The 19,656-nt window shown below is 45.3% G+C and overlaps 1 protein-coding gene across 1 annotated transcript in view; it reads right to left on the bottom strand.

Annotated features, from left to right (window-relative positions):
* LOC134966961 (phospholipase A2 inhibitor NAI-like) overlaps nucleotides 1-19,656 on the bottom strand; it is a 48,559-nt gene that overhangs the window by 14,378 nt on the left and 14,525 nt on the right. The window contains exon 2 of the mRNA XM_063943971.1: nucleotides 5,924-6,043. Coding sequence (XP_063800041.1) covers nucleotides 5,924-6,043 — 120 coding nt within the window. The remainder of the gene's footprint in view (nucleotides 1-5,923; nucleotides 6,044-19,656) is intronic.

Consider the following 19,656-nt stretch of genomic DNA (forward strand, 5'->3'; position numbering starts at 1 on the left):
AAAATTAATGTACACTGGCCCTGTCTTGTATGCTGTAAAAATTCAGGGGTGCAGTGAAAATAAATGTACACTGGCACTGTCTTGTATGCTGTAAAAATTCAGGGGTGCAGTGAAAATAAATGTACATTGGCCCTATATGATGTAAAAATTCAGGGGTGCAGTGAAAATAAATGTACACTGGCCCTGTCTTATATGCTGTAAAAATTCAGGGGTGCAGTGAAAATAAATGTACACTGGCACTGTCTTGTATGCTGTAAAAATTCAGGGGTGCCGTGAAAATTAATGTACACTGGCCCTGTCTTGTATGCTGTAAAAATTCAAGGTGCAGTGAAAATAAATGTACACTGGCACTGTCTTGTATGCTGTTAAAATTCAGGTGTGCAGTGAAAGTAAATGTACATTGGCCCTATATGATGTAAAAATTCAAGGGTGCAGTGAAAATAAATGTACACTGGCCCTGTCTTGTATGCTGTAAAATTTCAGGGGTGCAGTGAAAATAAATATACACTGGCACTGTCTTGTATCTTGTTAAACTTCAGGGGTGCAGTGAAAGTAAATGTACATTGGCCCTATATGATGTAAAAATTCAGGGGTGCAGTGAAAATAAATGTACACTTGCCCTGTCTTATATGCTGTAAAAATTCAAGGGTGCAGTGAAAATTAATGTACACTGGCCCTGTCTTATATGCTGTTAAAATTCAAGGGTGCAGTAAAAATTAATGTACACTAGCCCTGTCTTGTATGCTGTAAAAATTCAGGGGTGCAGTGAAAATAAATGTACACTGGCCCTGTCTTGTATGCTGTAAAAATTCAGGGGTGCAGTGAAAATAAATGTACACTGGCACAGTCTTGTATGCTGTAAAAATTCAGGGGTGCAGTGAAAATTAATGTACACTGGCCCTGTCTTGTATGCTGTAAAAATTCAGGGGTGCAGTGAAAATAAATGTACACTGGCACTGTCTTGTATGCTGTAAAAATTCAGGGGTGCAGTGAAAATAAATGTACACTGGCACTGTCTTGTATGCTGTAAAAATTCAGGGGTGCAGTGAAAATTAATGTACACTGGCCCTGTCTTGTTTGCTGTAAAAATTCAGGGGTGCAGTGAAAATAAATGTACACTGGCCCTGTCTTGTATGCTGTAAAAATTCAGGGGTGCAGTGAAAGTAAATGTACATTGGCCCTATATGATGTAAAAATGCAGGGGTGTAGTGAAAATTAATGTACACTGGCCCTGTCTTGTATGCTGTAAAAATTCAGGGGTGCAGTGAAAATAAATGTACACTGGCCCTGTCTTGTATGCTGTAAAAATTCAAGGGTGCAATGAAAATAAATGTACACTGGCTCTGTATCATATCCTGTAAAAATTCAGGGGTGCAGTGAAAATAAATGTACACTGGCACTGTCTTGTATACTGTAAAAATTCAGGGGTGCAGTGAAAATAAATGATCACTGGCCCTGTCTTGTATGCTGTAAAAATTCAGGAGTGCAGTGAAAATAAATGTACACCGGCCCTGTCTCGTATGCTGTAATAATTCAGGAGTGCAGTGAAAATAAATGTACAAGGGCCCTGTCTTGTATGCTGTAAAGTTCAGGAGTGCAGTGAAAATAAATGTACATTGACCCTATATGATGTAAAAATCCAGGGGTGGAGTGAAAATAAATGTACACTGGTCCTGTTTTGTATGATGTGAAAATTCAGGGGTGCAGTGAAAATAAATGTACACTGGCCCTGTATGCTGTATAAATACAGGGGTGCTGTTGTTTAAATAGAAGTACACTGGTCCTGTATGATGTAAAAATACAGGGATGCAGTTAAGAAAAAAGTACACTGGTCATGTATGCTATAAAAATACAGGGGTGCTGTTGTTACATTAAAATTACACTGGTCCTGTATGCTGTAAAAATACAGGGGTGCTGTTGTTAAAATGAAAGTCACTGGTCCTGTATGCTGTAAAAATACAGGGGTGCAGTAAAATTAAATGTACACTGCTCCTGCCCTGTATGCTGTAAAAATACAGCAGTGCTGTGAATATAATGGGGTGATGGCCTTCTCTGTAAAATTACAGGCGTGTTGTGAAAATACAGGGGTGCTGGCACTGTCCTGTATGCTGTAAAAATATCACAAATCCCCAAGGAGAGTCCAAGTGTGTCCACGGTTGTGATATGTAGGCCTGACCTTCACAACACTGTATGGGAAGAGGAGGCTCCTACCATCATTTACATGCCCTCTGCAAGTGCTTGGAGGAGCACCGCCAGTCCAGTTGCTGATATTGAGATTGAGTATGTCACTGTAGAAGTACACCAGCATGAGGGTGATATTGGTGTAGCTGGCGGTGAGGAGAAAGTTGATGATGAGGATTTTGATGGTGATGTGGTTTGTTTGAATAAGGCACCAGTGGAGACAGTTGTTGTCCATGGGATGAAAAAGCCCATTGTCATGCCTGGGCAAAATACCAGAAAATCCACCTCTTCGATGTGGAATTAATTCTTCAAAAATCCAGACAACAGGTGTCAAGCCATCTGTTGCCTTGGTCAATCTATAATAAGTAGGGGTAAGGAACATCCTCTCTTATACGTCACCTGCAGTGCATTCATCATACTGTAAGTCATTGTCAAGTTCAGAAACTTTGGGAAATAGCATAAGCATTTCTGTGACACCTAAATTATGTGGTTTGTTTGAATATTATTTCTCTGTGAGGATGTAAACACTGAAAGGGGGATCTGAGGATGAGGATGACATCTTGCCTCTGTAGAGCCAGTTTGTGCAAGGAGAGATAAATTGCTTCTTTTTTAGGTGGGGGCCCAAACAAACCAATCATTTCAGCCACAGTCAGGTGGCAGACCCTGTTGCTGAAATGTTTGGTTTGTTAAAGTGTGCATGTCCTGTTTGTAAAACATAAGGGTGGGTGGGAGGGGCTAAGGACAATGCCATCTTACACGTCTTCTCTTTGCCACATCATTCCATGGGTGCTGTCCTACTGATAGGGCAGTGCTGCCCCCCTGCCCTATCAGTCCAGGGGTGCTGCCCCACTGCTGTTTAAGTCCATGGGTGCTGTTGCCTGTTTACTGTGCTGTGGAAATTCTCCAGGGGTGCTGCCTATGCTGTATAAGTCCGGGGTGCTGCCGTATAATTCCAGGGATGCTACTGTACTTGATCCTAGGTTTAATTTAAAGCCTACAGCAGAATATGAAACAAGTTTCAACATCACAAGCAGATTTGTAAAAACATAGCTGCAAAGGTGAAAATGGAAATGGCAATTTTGATGAAGTGATTTCCATTGAGACCACATTTGTGGCCAAAGTCAGTCAGACTCAGAAGAGACAGAATCATAATTCAGAACAACTGCCAGAGAGGTAAAAGAGATATTTTCTGCCAGAGCATTAGATAGAGGTTCTTTTCAATTATTTCATGTCAGGGACTAATCAAAAGAATGGCTCCAATTAGTCAACCTTCATTTTGATTTATTATTAATGTTTAACATTTTGGGATTATTTATTTACAAGATGCGCATTTGTTGTACAGGGTTCTTTTCCTAAGGGCTGTGTAGGGTTATTGTAAGACCTTGTGGTGTTAGAAGAACAGAGTTTCAGTGATATTGCATTGCATCAGCTTTCCATTGCACTGCAGCACTAGATGGGCCAGGAGCTCCTGTGAGGCACAAATAGTTACTGAATAAGGCCCAGTATGGAGTCACATGGTGGCTTGCCAGGCTGAGGCATGCTGTGGGCACAGAGGTTAGCATTGCTTCCTCCTACAGTTCTATTTATAGAAAGATATGATTTTCGACTGTAGAGTGGCAAGCTCCACTAGGGCAAGTGCTCAATAACAAAAAATTCCCTCCACAATCCTGCTTAGAACCGGGGCTGCTGTGGGGGCTCAGGAGGGGCTGCTAAAACATCTAAGGGGCTGCTTTGTTAAAAAAATTAAATATGAAAAAAATAAACAACACACACAGGTATGCTCACAAGTGTGTAACTGGGACATAGAGGTATGCTCACATGCATGTAACTGGGAGCTGTGCAAAACAAAAAATAAGGCACCTGTCACAAAATATGTAAATAATACTTCAATAAAAAAATGGAAAAAAAGAAACCCACAAGATTTTCACAAAATAAGTCTCCAGACTCCGTAGAGGGGAAAATATCCAATCTTGATCCTGTGGTATATACCAGTTTATTTGCATCCCAGCATTAAATCCGAGATTTTCTTAATCCCTGAAAATGGAGACGAGGTTACATATTCGAAGGCTTTGGCCCCTCGTTTTCCAATTTGTCCAGTAATGTGGTAATTATATATTTGCTTGAAGATCTTTCCGTTGTACACCAATATAGGAGTGGAGGTGAAAGCCTGTATTTTGTTCCTGATTGCGTGTGCCTCTCTAATTTTTAATCACCTTCTTGACACTGTCCTCTTCCTCTTGCCTCTTCTCATAATGTGAAAAGTCATCAAATATGGAAGTGGTATGTTTGTAGCTAGCTATGATTCAGAGAACTTGGCGAGCTTTTTCCAGGGGGACCACCTGTCGCAGTTATGATGGGTTTATTAAAGTGTGAATGTCCTGTTTAAACAACATAAGGGTGGGTGGGAGGGCCCAAGGACAATTCCATCTTGCGTCTTTTTTTTTTCTTTGCATTATGTGCTCTTTGGGGCCTAGTTTTTAAAACGTCCATCCTGCCTGTCACTGCAGTGCCACTCCTAGATGGTCCAGGTGTTGGTGCCGTACACTTGTATCGCTTAGCTTAATCATCCAATGACCTTGGTTCAACCTTTTGGCCTAAAAACAATATTGTGAGGTGTGAGGTGTTCAGAATAGACTGGAAATGAGTGGAAATGAATGTTATTGAGGTTAATAAATACCGTAGGATCAAAATTACCCCCAAAATATCTGATTTTAGCTTTTTTTATGTTTTTTTTCAAAACACATCCAGATCCAAAACAAAAACCCGAAAAGGTGGTTTTAGCAAAACCAATCCAGTCCAAAACACGAACTGAGATCCAGATCCAAAACCAAAACACAAAACCCGAAAAGTGTCCGTCGCACATCTCTAGGTATAGCTCTTATTCGTGGTGATTTAGGGACTTGCCCTGTTTTGCTTGAGCAAGTCCAAAACAGATGGAGTAGAAAGTGCCCGGGGTCACTGGAGCTTCTTCAGCCGGTTGTATATCTCACACTTGCTCTTGTCTCCAGCCCAAGTGATTTTTAGCCACCTGCGGTATACTGTATGTGTGTAGCTGCACCAGCAAAATCAAGGTCACTTATAATATACATTATATAGTATGAGCTGCATTATTTTCTACAATAATCAGCTTTTCCTAGTGATAATTCCCAGTGATAACTCTGCATAGTGTATATTGCAGACACTTACACAGAGCTTACCCACAAGGAGAATGCATGCATAATGGCCAATGCCTGTTATGGGGCAAAAACGTTGCACCTGCTAATGCAGGTCTCAATGCACACTGAGGATCAGACCCAGTGGAACAAGTTAAACCCAACAAGTATAGCAGTAGGGATTTTGCACTTTTGGGTCATCCAGTGCAGCTGCTGTTCCACCATTCAAGTCCTCAGCACTGAGAGAGAAGAGTGGGGAGTAGAGCAGGAGCAGGGATATGGGAAGGGTGGCTCACATGCAGTGCCATCTCTTCTGCAAAGGCATAGTGAGGCACCAAAGGGGGCATCATGCCACATGCTCGGGAGAAACCAGCACCAAGGCTTTGCATGTAGAGAGGAGTACTCTCCATCAGCCCTATTATTCCTGGCTGTTTGGTCCTATTTTAGCAATGTTTGGCTTTGTGGTTATACTAGTCGGTGCTGGACAATACATTTTTATATAACTTTCATCCACTCCAATCAATCACCATCATTATCACAATGGTATCTCCCATATTACTGCCTAATTCACTATCTAGTTATTGACATACCTGTGACTGTGACTAGAGAGTATGACGCAATACAGACATCACCAGCGGGGCAGGTCACTGTAGGTTGATTGCAGGTAGTACCAGTAACATTAATGCAATTATAACATGTGAGGGAAAAACCTGAAATTGAAAAAAAAAAAAAAAAAAAAAACATTATAAATATTATTAAGTACATTATACTGTTAGCATAGAGTGTGCATCTGCATTTTCTTTTTTTCTGTGTGGAACTATAAGTCTAAGCATGTTAGCACCTCTTAATATGTTTGGAATTAGGGTGCACAGTCCAAGTTCCTCTCCATCTACATATACAGTACATGTGTACACTTGTAGGTGGAGACTCCTTTATTTAGGATTAGCACGTCACCCACCTGCCGAATGGTGTTTTGGGGGGTAATTTCGAGTTGTTCGCTCGTTGCCGATTTTCGCAACGGAGCGATTAAGGCGAAAATGTGCATGCGCATGGTTCGCAGTGCGCATGCGCTACATATTTTTGCTCAAAACTTAGTAGATTTATGCACGTCCAAATGAAGAATTTTCATTGTTGAAGTGATCGGAGTGTGATTGACAGGAGGTGGATGTTTCTCTGCGGAAACTGACCGTTTTTCAGGGAGTGTGCGGAAAAACGCAGGCATGCCAGGATAAAACGCGGGAGTGTCTGGAGAAACGGGGGAGTTGCTGACCGAATGCAGGGCGTGTTTGTGACGTCAAACCAGGAACGAAATGGGCTGAGCTGATCGCAGTGTAGGAGTAAGTCTGGAGCTACTCAGAAACTGATAAGAATTTTCTATTCGCAATTCTGCTAATCTTTCATTCGCAATTCTGCTATGCTAAGATACACTCCCAGAGGGCGGCGGCCTAGCGTGTGCAATGCTGCTAAAATCTGCTAGTGAGCGAACAACTCGGAATGACCCCCCTTATTAAGCATGGATCTCTGGCATTTACAGACTGCATATTGGGAAAGGAACATTTTTTAAATGGGTACGCGCTGCCGAAGTGTGAACAATGGCTAGCAGGGACTGGACCCTCCCAAATCCAGGCCTGCCGCCATCCACACTATCACAGCCGAGTCCCGCCGCTGCGAACGACCACTACCTAGCGGATTTGCTGGGCCAAACACATCTGATAGGCTGACAGGGGTAAGCTTTCATGTGGGCTGAAAGCACGCCCCTGTCATTGAGGCACCTGTACTGGTGCCTCTTTTCATAATTTTTTCAATGGGCTTTTGCAGCCCATGGTCTGGACCCCCACGCACCTCAGCACCTTCACCTCTATCAGCAGGAGGCACCGCTCTCATTGCCTCCCGGGACTCTCTTCACAGGGGAAATTATTAAAATAACACAGACGATATCTATGACACAGAATCTGTGTTATAAATATCTTCTTTGTATTATTTTAATCATTATGACAGGGGAGGTACTGCCTCCCATGACTACACGTCCCTGTTTAATATGCAGGGAAGGGGTGGATAGTGGAGTGGGTTTAATATTATTCATTGTCTGGTGGGAGGGCAGCTTGCTTGATTGCAGATATCTCAAGTTCTTGAAAATAGATTTCTTAGCATTGAATGGGATAAAAAAAAAAATAGAGAGTCCCACCTTTCAGGAGGTACTGGGAACTTGGGCATCAGAGTTCAGGAGCCAAAGCAATCCACCAACGAAATTATAAAACTGTATACCAGGCGTGTGGAGCTGGAGCAGGGACCAGCTGCTGGAAGGCTGATATCTCTGGTTCTGGGAATAGTAGAGACAAGCTGTTAGTGTCCACCAAAAGGGGGGAGTCCCTGTATTTGGAATATACCCTCAGAGAAACTCTAAGTCAGACAGAACCCAAGATTTCTGCCTGGGAAGAGTAATTAACAGGCTTGGATGGGGACGACTGCTTTGAAGTCGGATATCTCCGGTTCCCCAGGGCAGATTTTAAAAAATCTAGTACCCCTGGAAAGAGGGGACCTTCAGCTATCAGCCCATTGAGCCATATGAAAAGACAGGTATATATAGGGGTAAATTTACTAAGGTGGGAGATTTTTAGAACTGGTGATGTTGCCCATGGCAACCAATCAGATTCTACTTACCATTTATCTAGTTGCTTCTAGCAGATAATAGATATAATCTGATTGGTTGCTATGGGCAACATCACCAGTTCTAAAAATCTCCCACCTTAGTAAATTTACCCCATAGTCTCTTGCATTGCCTAAAATTTTGGTGGCTACAGACAGAAGCAGCTTAGATACTTTGAGCTACTTATGGGGGTAATTCAGACCAGATTGCTAGCAGGTGAGTTTTGCACTGCTGCGATCAGATAGTCGCTGCCTACAGGGGGAGAGTATTTTCACTTTGCAAGTGTGAGATCACATGTGTAGCAGAGCTGTACAAACAGATCTTGTGCAGTCTCTGCACAGCCCAGGACTTACTCAGCCATTGCGAATACTTCAGCCTCTCCGGGACCGGAACAGACGCCAGGAATCCTCTCTGCTAACTCATATATACGCCTGCGTTTTCCCAAATACTCCCTGAAAGCGGTCAGTTGCAACTCACAAATGCCTTCTTCCTGTCACTCTCCTTGCGAACGTCCATTCGAATGGATTTTTCACACAAACCCGTCGCTGGGCGGTGATCCGCTTTCTACCCATGCGTTGCGCCTGCACTTTGCGGTGCATATCCATGCGCAGTTTAGACCTGATCGCCCGCTGTGCGAAAATGCAGCCTAGCGATCAGGCCTGAATAAACCACCCACCCCCATGTGCACTGCGGGGTGGTGGTGGGGGGAGATGTAACATGTGCAGAGAGAGTTAGATTTGGGTGGGTTATATTGTTTCTGTGCAGGGTAAATACTGGCTGCTTTATTTTTACACTGCAATTTAGATTTCAGTGTGAACACACCCCACCCAAATCTAACTCTCTCTGCACATGTTATATTATGCCCCACCTGCAGTGCACATGGTTTTACCCATTGTCTAACAAATTTGCTGCTGTGATCACATCTGAATTAGGGGGGTAATTCCGAGTTGATCACAGCAGGAACTTTGTTAGCAGTTGGGCAAAACCATGTGTACTGCAGGGGAGGCAGATATAACATGTGCAGAGAGAGTTAGATTTGGGTGGGGTGTGTTCAATCTGCAATCTAAATTGCAGTGTAAAAATAAAGCAGCCAGTATTTACCCTGCACAGAAACAATATAACCCACCCAAATCTAACTCTCTCTGCACATGTTATATCTGCCTCCCCTGCAGTGCACATGGTTTTGCCCAACTGCTAACAAAGTTCCTGCTGCGATCAACTCAGAATTACCCCCTAGGTCCTAAGTACCATGGGCATAATACAGACTGCATCGCTGCAGCAGCAGCAATCGCAGTCTGAATTACTTTGTGGAGTGTGCGGGCGCACCCCAGGAGCCCAATGAGATGCTATCAGCATCTTACTGGTGTGATCGCCTTTGCCTAATTGACAAGCAGACGTGGTCACGGGGTGGGAGGGGGAGTGCCAATGGCATTAGAACACTGTTGGTGGGGCTCATTCTGGACAATCGAGGCGTGTCTGGACTAGAGATGAGCGGGTTCGGTTCGTCAAGATCTGAACCCGCCCGAACTTCACCTATTTTACATGGGTCCGAGGCAGCCTCGGGTCTTCCCTCCTTGCTCGGTTAACCCAAACGAGGCCGAACATCATCATCCCACTGTCGGATTTCGCGAGATTCGTATTCCATATAAAGAACCGTGCGTCGCCGCCATTTTCACTCGTGCATTGTAGATTGAGCAGAGAGGACGTGGCTACGTTCTCTGCCTGAAAAGCTCAATATCTGTGCTCAGTGTGCTGCAAATATCTGTGCTCAGTGTGCTGCAAATATCTGTGCTCAGTGTGCTGCATTGTGGTGACCACCAGTATATTATAGTAGTACAGTACAGTAGGCCATTGCTGTATCTTGCAGCTCCGTGTCAGACACAGTTCTAGTATCCTGATCAGTGCTCAATATCTGCTGCATTGTTGTGTGACCAGTATATACTATATAGTAGTACAGTGCAGCATTTTGGTGACCACCAGTATATAGTAGTACAGTACAGTAGGTCATTGCTGTATCTTGCAGCTCTGTGTCACTTCTAGTATCCATATCTGTGCTGCATTGTTGTGAGCAGTATATAGTAGTACAGTGCAGCATTTTGGTGACCACCAGTATATAGTAGTACAGTACAGTAGGCCATTCCTGTATCTTGCAGCTCAGTTCTATTCTGCAGATCAGTGCTCAATATCTTTGCTGCATTGTGGTGACCAGTATACTACAGTACAATAGTCCAGTGCTGTTCTCGCTGCTCGGTGTCAGTTCTCCGTAGTGTCATCAGTGATCAGTATAATCAGTTCTCAGTATAATCAGTGCGCTGTTAGACTTGCGCCCGTTTTCTGCCTTTAGTGCAGTGGGATTTAGACAATTGATGAAGTTATTGTGTCCCCGCTACAAAATCCTATCTAAATTCCACTTCACTAGGCAGGTGATAGCGAGATTTTACCAATTAATATCAGTGATTTCTCATTATTAATTACAGTGATATTGCCAAGTAATTCCAGTGATTTTGTAATTTTCTTCCAGTGATGTGGACCAATAATACCATTGATTAGAACGAATAATTCCTGTGATATTGAGGTGTTTGTGTCGCTTAGCTTAGCCATCCAGCGACCTTGGTGCACCTCTTTTTCTCTTTTCTTTGCATCATGTGCTGTTTGGGACTATTTTTTTAAGTGCCATCCTGTCTGACACTGCAGTGCCACTCCTAGACGGTCCAGGTGTTTGTGTCGGCCACTTGGGTCGCTTAGCTTAGTCATCCTGCGACCTCTGTGCAAATTTTAGGACTAAAAATAATATTGTGAGGTCTTTGGAATAGACTGGAAATGAGTGGAAATTATGGTTATTGAGGTTAATAATACTATAGGATCAAAATTACCCCCAAATTCTATGATTTAAGCTGTTTTTGAGGGGTCTTTGAAAAAAAACACCCAAATCCAAAACATATCCGAATCCGACAAAAATTTTTAAGGGAGGTTTTGCCAAAACGCGTCCGAATCCAAAACACGGCCGCAGAACCGAATCCAAAACCAAAAACACAAAACCCGAAAAATTTCCGGTGCACATCTCTAGTCTGGACCATTGGGGGGGGGGGGGGGCGGGCTGCGGCAGCTGCATGACATCACACACAGCCGCTGTAACCCAGGATGTGGTGGGTAGCTGCCAGGAGCTGCGCTGCCAGGGAGCTACTCGTCAGGTATAAAAGCATGGCCGCCATGCGATACTTTTGTACCAGTGAGGGGTGTGGGGGGGGGGGGGTAGGGCTTGACCTGCGGGTCGGACTAGCCCTGTTCCCCCACATGTCAGAGTAAAACTTGGCACATCTAAGATCAGATTTGAATTAGGCCCCATATGTGACTGAAACAGTGGCGTTACTATACATTTTTCTTCCCCAAGCCAAAAAATTCTTCGGCGCCCCCCCCCCCCCCCCCCCCCCTTCCCCCATACCCTCCATAATTGGCACTAGTAAAGGGACAAATATGCACGCGTCGTAGGCGCGCGCTGCCAAAAAGGGTGTGACTTCGTTGAAATGGGCGTGGCTTCGCGTGAAGGGGCGTGGTAATGCAGGAAAAGACTACCTTATACCCCAGTTTTGCAACCTGCACGCCCAGACGTTAGCCACCACAGGAAAGAAAAATAATCCTGATTCATGCCCCTTACATCATTTGTCATTTTTCCTCCTTATAGTAATGCCCAATATACATTATTCCACATACTGCAATGGCCTTAGCCATTATGCCACACACAACAATGCACATGACACAATATGCACACACTGTAATGCCCCCGACACATTATGCCACACACCGTAATGCCTGTGACACATTATGACAGGAATCGCAATGCCCGTTATACATTATGCTACACACCGTATCTGTGACACAGTATGACCCACACTGCAATGACCCCGAGACACTATACCACATACCACAATGCCCGCGATATAGTATACCATACACCGTAATGCCTGTGACACATCATGACACACACCGCAATGTACGTGATACATTATGCCACACACCGTAATGCCCATTACACATTAAGTTCTACAGTAAGGCTTCTAATTACTTTTAAATTACCTGCTCGTTGCCAGGGGTTTCATGCTCTTGGTTCCATGCACGGTGCCAGGGGTTTTCATGCTCAGGGTGTCATGCTCGTTGCCAGGGGTTTCATGCCCTGGGTGTCATGCTCGTTGCCAGCGGTTTCATGCTCTTGGTTCCATGCACGGTGCAAGGGGATTTCATGCTCAGGGTGTCATGCTCGTTGCCAGGGGTTTCATGCACTGGGTGTCATGCTCGTTGCTAGGGGGTGGTGCTTGTTGCTAGTGCCGTGCTCCCAGTGCCACATATGCCCCCAGTGCCAGATATTCCCCCACAGTGCCAGGTACATGCCCCCAGTGCCAAATATACCCCCCTCCAGTGCCACATATGCCCCCTCAGTGCCTGCTCCCCCCAGTGCCAAATTTTCAACCCCCAGTGCCACATATGCCCCCTCAGTGCCTATTCCCCCACAGTGCCAGATATTCCCCCTCAGTGCCTGCTCCCCCCAGTGCCAGATATTCCCCCACAGTGCAAGGTATATGCCCCCAGTGCCAGATATTCCCCCAGTGCCACATAGTCCCCCACAGTGCCAGGTATATGCCCCTAGTGCCAGATAGTCCCCCACAGTGCCAGGCATATGCCCCCAGTGCCAGGCATATGCCCCCAGGGCCAGATAGTCCCCCACAGTGCCAGGTATATGCCCCCAGTGCCAGATAGTCCCCCACAGTGCCAGGTATATGCCCCCAGTGCCAGATAGTCCCCCACAGTGCCTGCTCTCCCCCCCCAAATCCTTTGTGTTGGAGGGACACGGAGCGCACAGCGCGCGCCTCTCCAGTGTCCCCCCTGGCTCCTGGCTCTCCGGCCACCGGCCAGTCTAATAAAGGAAGTGCCGGTTCGTGAGCCAATCAGAGCTCACGAACTGCACTTCCTTTATTAGACAGCCGGAGAGCCAGGGAGGGACACAGGAGAGGCGCGCGCTGTGCGCTCCGTGTCCCTCCGTACAGCAGCGGAGACCGCAGATTGACATGCGGACGCTCGTCCGCATGTCAATCTGTTCTAAGTCAGTGGTACCCCCCGCAGCCCCTCGCCCCCAAGCCACCGCAAGGGCTGCGAGGGCTGTGGGGGCAGTAGTTACGCCACTGGACCGAAGCCTGAGGTACAGTAGCAGCCCAGCTACTTGAAAAGGACTGTTCATTTAGGAAAACATAGGGGGTAATTCATATCTGATCGCTGCTGTGCACAGCAAACGATCCTACCTGAACTGCGCATGCGTATGCACCGCAATGTGCAGGCGCGACGGATGGCTGCAAAGGGGATCGCCGATCAGCGATGGGTTTGTGCTAAGGATCCATTCACACGGGCGTTTGCAAGCAGATTGACAGGAAGAGGGCGTTTGTGAGTGGCAACTGACCATTTTCAGGGAGTGTCTGGAAAAACGCAGGCAGGACCAAGAGTTTGAAGGGAGGGTGTCTGAGTCAAGTCCGGTCCTGAACAGCCTACAGATCCACATCCACATGTGTCTATATACAGAGCTGGCCCTAGCCAATATGATGCCCTAGGCAAGATTTTGGCCGGTGCCCCCTAGCACCGCCGCTAGTTCTGCAGGAGATGCCTGGCATGAGTCAGCTGGCAGTTCTGCTAACGTCTGGCGCTTTTTGTTTATGAAAATGCATCTTATTTGCATTACTATATGGCTAGGATGCACAAGCAGCTTCTGCTGATTAAAATGATATGCAGCATGCCTATATTCTGTGTGTGACTGTGGCTGTATCTGCATATGAAATGCTACATTACAGTGATTTCCAGGAATACACTGCAATGTAGCATTTTGTATGCAGATACAGCCGCAGTCATACACATAATATAGGCATGCTGCATATCATTTTAATCAGCAGAAGCTGCTGGTGCCCCTGCTGGTGCCCCTAAGCATACCAAATGCCCTAGGCATTTGCCTAGTTTGCCTATGCCTAAGGCCGGCTCTGTCTATATACATCTTTGCTATAAACCGCCATGTATGGCACAGTTTTGCATGCCACAAACTCAGAGATTTAGCCATACCTTGTGATTTGTCTTAATTTGCTTCTTTAATATGTTACTTTATACATATTCTTTTATGGCAAACAAAAATGTTAAAATCCATCCACTCGCTACTCGTGAAAAACAGCTTAGCCGTGTTTTGCATGTTGTGCCAAATTTAGCAAAAGAGCAAAGATGTAAGTGGACACATCTGTATGTGATCGCCGCGGCTGAGTAAGTCCTGGCCTGCGCAGATACTGCACAAAATCTGTTTTTTCAGCTCTGCTACACATGCGTTCGCACACTTGTACATTGAAAATACACTCCACCTGTAGGCGGAGACTTTCTTATCACAGGGTTGCAAAAATCGCTGCCTAGCGATCAGATGTGAATTACCCCCATAGTTTATGATCTTTAACTGACAGCCGCAGCTCAAAGATTAGGGATAAAAGACATTGATGGATTAAGTGGTTCATTTAAATTAGGATAGTTCCTAGTAAAGCAACAAATGTCAGTGACAGCTTTACATAAAGAAGGATCTCTACATTATATCTAATCACCTGCGGAAAGAGGAAGGCTGCAAAACTGACAAAATAGACAGATTCTGCTGTATTCAGTATTTGTAATACCCTATTATTTTATTCAGTTCACACTGTGAACTGAATAAAATAGCAGTGCTCAGAAGTATACTTTTTTTAAAGTGCACTCAAAACTCTATATCTAGCTAAATAATTAACAGAGGTAATATGCGGCCCCAATGGTATTAATAGTTAATTCACCCTCCCCATGTCACACACTGCCAGTCACCATCTCCCGGCATCACTCATTGCCTCTCACTGTCAACCCCTCCCCGTCACCCACTGCCTCCTCCTGATGTCACCCTCTGCCTCTCTCTGTCTCCCTGTCACCCACTGCCTGTCACCAACTGCTTCTCCTTGGCATTCTCTCCCTGTTACCCACTGCTTCTCCCTGGCGTTGCCCTCTCCTTCTCACCCTCTCCCCGTCAACCACTGACTGATCCTCCCTGTCACCCTCTCACTTTCCCCCTCTACCTCTCCCTTTTACCCTCTCCATGTAGACCACTGCCTCTCTTCTTCTCTCTACTTTTCTCTTTTCCACAAAGGTGTTAGCGCAGATAATATCATATTCCAATTTTCACTGCCTCTCTTTAGCACCCTCTCCCTGTCGATCATTTCCTTTATCTGGCGTCACCCTCTCACCGTCACTCACTGTCACCATCTGCCATGTGGCATATTATGTACTCAGGGTGGTCCAAAGCATCCTTTTGCACCTGAGACCACCACTCATACCGTCCGCCACTGTCTAAAGTGATGGGAGATCATAGGGGGCGATATTCATTTGATGCCCTGTATCACGCTGATCACACCCATTAGAGTCGGGTTTAGACACTTAAAGCAGTCAAACCCAACTAAATTAATGGGTGTGCCGTTTGGGATCCCAAATGAATAACTTTTCAAACATTTCAGCTTGCACCCACGATGGGTGCATGCTGAAATGTAGATGACGGCAGCTGATCACGCCCAAACTGAGCTACATTTGAATATCTCTGTTGGGCACCATCTACTGGCTGCTGGTGTCAATAAGATTTGAATCCCACCCTTTGTGTCTATCAGCCTGCCCCCCCTCACTCTGTGCCTCTCTACCACTCTTCACTCTGTGCCTCTCCACCTGCTCCCCTTTCACTCTGTGCCTCTCAGTCACACTCCACTTCACTCTGTGCCTCTCTACCACTCTTCACTCTGTTCCTCTCCACCTGCTCCCCTTTCACTCTGTGCCTCTCAGTCACACTCCACTTCACTCTGTGCCTCTCTACCACTCTTCACTCTGTTCCTCTCCACCTGCTCCCCTTTCACTCTCTGCCTCTCAGTCACACTTCACTTCACTCTGTGCCTCTAAGCCACCCACCCTTCACTCTGTGCCTCTCAGCATCCCACCTCTGTATCTCCAATCCTGTCCCCTTCATTCTGTGCCTCTTAGCATCCTACCCTTCCCTCTGTGCCTCTCAGCATCCTACCCTTCACTCTGTGCCTCTCAGCCTGCCCCGCTTCCCTCTGTGTCTCCCGGCCTTCCATTCCCTTCACTCTGTGCTTCTCAGCCTGCCACTTCACTCTGTGACACTCAGTCTGTCCTCCCCTTCACTCTGTGCCTCTTAGCCTCACCTCTTCACTCTGTGCCTCTCATCCTGCCCTTCTTCCCTCTGTGTCTCTCAGCCTTCCATTCCCTTCACTCTGTGCCTCTCAGCCTGCCACTTCACTGTGTGCCTCTCAGTCTGCCCTCCCCTTGACTCTGTGCCTCCCAGCCTCACCCCTTGGCTCTGTGCCTCACAGCCTGCCCCTTCAGTCAGTCTGTGCCTCTCAGCCTCGACATTAACTCTGTCTCACAGCCAACCCTCTTTTGAGTTTTTCAATCTCCCTTGCCCCTTAGCATCCTCCCCCACTCTCTCTCCCTTAAATACAATATCTCACCTGTACGAAAGTGAGACGGTGGACAGGCAGTGAGTGCAGACGCTGCTTATTTGCGGCAGGATCAGACACCGCAGAGCGTATGCGTGGTGTTATGTAATACGGACACCACACTCCAGCTTCATGGCAGCCCAGGTGGCGGTAAGGCTGGTCACAGGGTGCACCACTGACGGTCACGGCTCTATACATTAGGGTGTGCCTGTGCACACTGGGCACACCCCGTGCACACGACTATGCAATAAAGTAATGCGGACTGTTCAGAATTGCCTATTTCTAGAAAGTCTAATACCTGCAACACTTTACAACTGTCACCTACTGTTTGTTATGTTACGGACAACACACAAGGGAAGCTTACACAAATTAAGGCTCCCATTGTGGACAGTGAACCGGTTCTCTGTCAGTCTTTCCCCAGCACATACAACATAGGTAATTAAGACCAACAACAGATCTGTTTGACTTGCTGCTTTTACACATGCCCTAAAGAACCGGTCCTTTAAAGACAACAGCAGCTTAAATGTTGTGGAGGACTACAGGATGGCAATAGGCCCGCCCATTCCATAATGTATGTTTGTCATCAGCAAATACACTGCATATATACCTGAATATAACTATCAGTAATATAATTGTATATCACCTAAAAAAAATTATAAAGTCGATAAAACAAAAATATTTTTTTCAATATTTTAAGCTTGCTGATTAGATACCAAGGGGTATATTCAATTAGCAGTGATAACGGATTTTTCACATGAAAAGTCCAGTTTTCGCGTGAAAAATTGACTTTTCCCGCGAAACGCAATTACAGCCTATTCAATTTTCCAGGAAAATTTATCGGTCATAAGTTTTTCACTAATTTCACTTCACCTTCTCTGAAGGAGGTGAAAAGTTGGGAAAAGTCACTATTTTAAGGTAAAAATGTTTGGATATGGTACAGAACTCCTGGGACACCCCCCCCCTTAATGTCTAATTAGGCACGTTGAAGTTTTTAATTATTTTTAATTAGCCAATAATGACATGTCATTTTGGGGGTGAAAAAGTAAAAAGTGATGGAAATTGGGGTTCAAGGTATGGGACAGGTATATTGGGGTGCTTGTTTTTAAGGCTTGCAGATGGGAGTAATCGGTCTGTTTCCACTTTTTTTTTTAAGTACACTAAAATGACCCAAATATATACTTATACCCATTTTCATGTACCCCAAATTTAATGAGAGCATTTATTTTGCTCAAAAAAACTTTCTTTCTATCATTTTTTTAAAATGTTTAAAAAATGCATATAACAGCCATTTCACACAATTTAAGTACCCAAAAACTGTCTAATGTGATCTCTAACACACTTCTCTTCTGTTTTCCTATGTTAGTTTAGCATTTTTTGGGGTACAGGCTGATTTCCCCATTTTCACCTGCACTTTTCACTGCAAGAATTTTCACGTGAAACCCGTTTGGAATTGAATAGGTCGAAAAATGAAGAGTTTCCGCTGCAATTTTTGCCCGATTGCCGAGAAAATTTTTGAGCGAAAAATTGCAGCGAATTTGCGGATAACTGAATAATAATAATAATATAATAATAATAATATCCTAGTTAGTCAGAATTTGCTGGATCTGGAGCTGCATGACCTGCTTCTCTGCATTCACAACTGACAGGCTGAGAAGCTTGTAGGTGACAGTCAAAAGTGCTTACTAACAGGTCTATGCAGGGTCGGACTGGCCCACAGGGGAACAGGGGAAACCACCGATGGGCCCTACTGCCTGTGGGCCCTCCTCTTCCTCTAGGGATCAAGTTCCAGACGGATCCTGGTGCACTGGATTTAAGCATTACACATATGTTACATTATAATTCACAATAATTAGGTTTATTATATATTTACCAAAGGGCACATAACATATAATGGTTAGCCAAACATGTGTGGTGGCTGGCCACGCCCCCACTGGAACCAGGCTACACCTTTAAGCATGGGCCCCTATAGCATCATTCCCCCGGTGGGCCCTTCATGTCCCAGTTCGACACTGGGTCTATGTACTAATCCTCGGAGAGAGATAGAGTGGACATATATAAAGTAGCAGCCAACCAGCTCCTTACTGTCATTTTTCAAATATAGCCTGGAACATGGCAGTTAGGAGCTGATTGGCAGGTACTTTATCTCTGTCTACTGTATCTCTCTCTAAGGCTTAGTACATAGAATTCTAAGTCTCAGTCATTGTGTTCTGCTACCTGATGCCAGAGCCGGCGACAGGACGGGTCAAAGGGGAAACCTGTACTGGGCCTGTCCAAATAGGGCAGCAAGCTGTAGGCGGTGTGGGCGCAGCCTCAGAATGACCGGAGCCTCTCACACACAGTGACTGTGCGCCTGCTCTTCCAGGTCCAGCTTTGTTGTGGGCAGGGCTGGCGACAGGGTGGGGCAAAGGGGACACTTGTACCAGGCCCCAAGTATCAGAGGGGCCCCAAGGATATGCCATTTAATAAATAGTGTATGGTTCAGCGCTCACTAGGTTTGCATTGGTCAATTAATATTAAATATATTGTGACTTAAATACCATATAAAATATATAAGACGACAAATCGATTTAAATGTCTAAAAAATAAGTAATTTATTTATAAAAGGATAAATTGTGACAATTTAAAAAGGTTCAATTAATACCGGTATTGTATCCATACACATAACATATAGGACAAGACAAACATAGAAACATAAAAACATAAAAACAATCCCTGTGGGCACACATGTTTCACGATTTACCCCACTGGGAAACAGATTCCTCTGAGTTGTAGCAAAAGACTCAGTAAATTGCACTGATAATTAGAAGGTGCTGGTGTCTAGTCTGTGTTCATGCAACACAGTATATAGATGGCGATGCAGGGGTTAACAGCAGTGTGAAAGGTCAGGATCTCTCCTTCCATTTTCAAAGCACAGTCCTGTCATTTTTGCCCTGTAGTGAGGAGTGTCGTGATATACTTGCTGAAAGGTGCAGCGCTGGTTCTGTCTGCCGGCAGACTCCCGTCCCTCTGGCTCCGTTGCTTCTCACTTCTGGGCGCTGTACGGAGCGGGATCGATTATTTCCGCGATCTACGCGTTTCACCTGTAAGGCTTCGTCAGGATTGCGGTATAATCGATTTCCAGTCCAACGCTGTTTTATAGCGCTCCTCGGTA

This window comes from Pseudophryne corroboree, chromosome 10 (assembly GCF_028390025.1).
Source record: "Pseudophryne corroboree isolate aPseCor3 chromosome 10, aPseCor3.hap2, whole genome shotgun sequence".
NCBI classification, from domain to species: Eukaryota; Metazoa; Chordata; class Amphibia; order Anura; family Myobatrachidae; genus Pseudophryne; species Pseudophryne corroboree.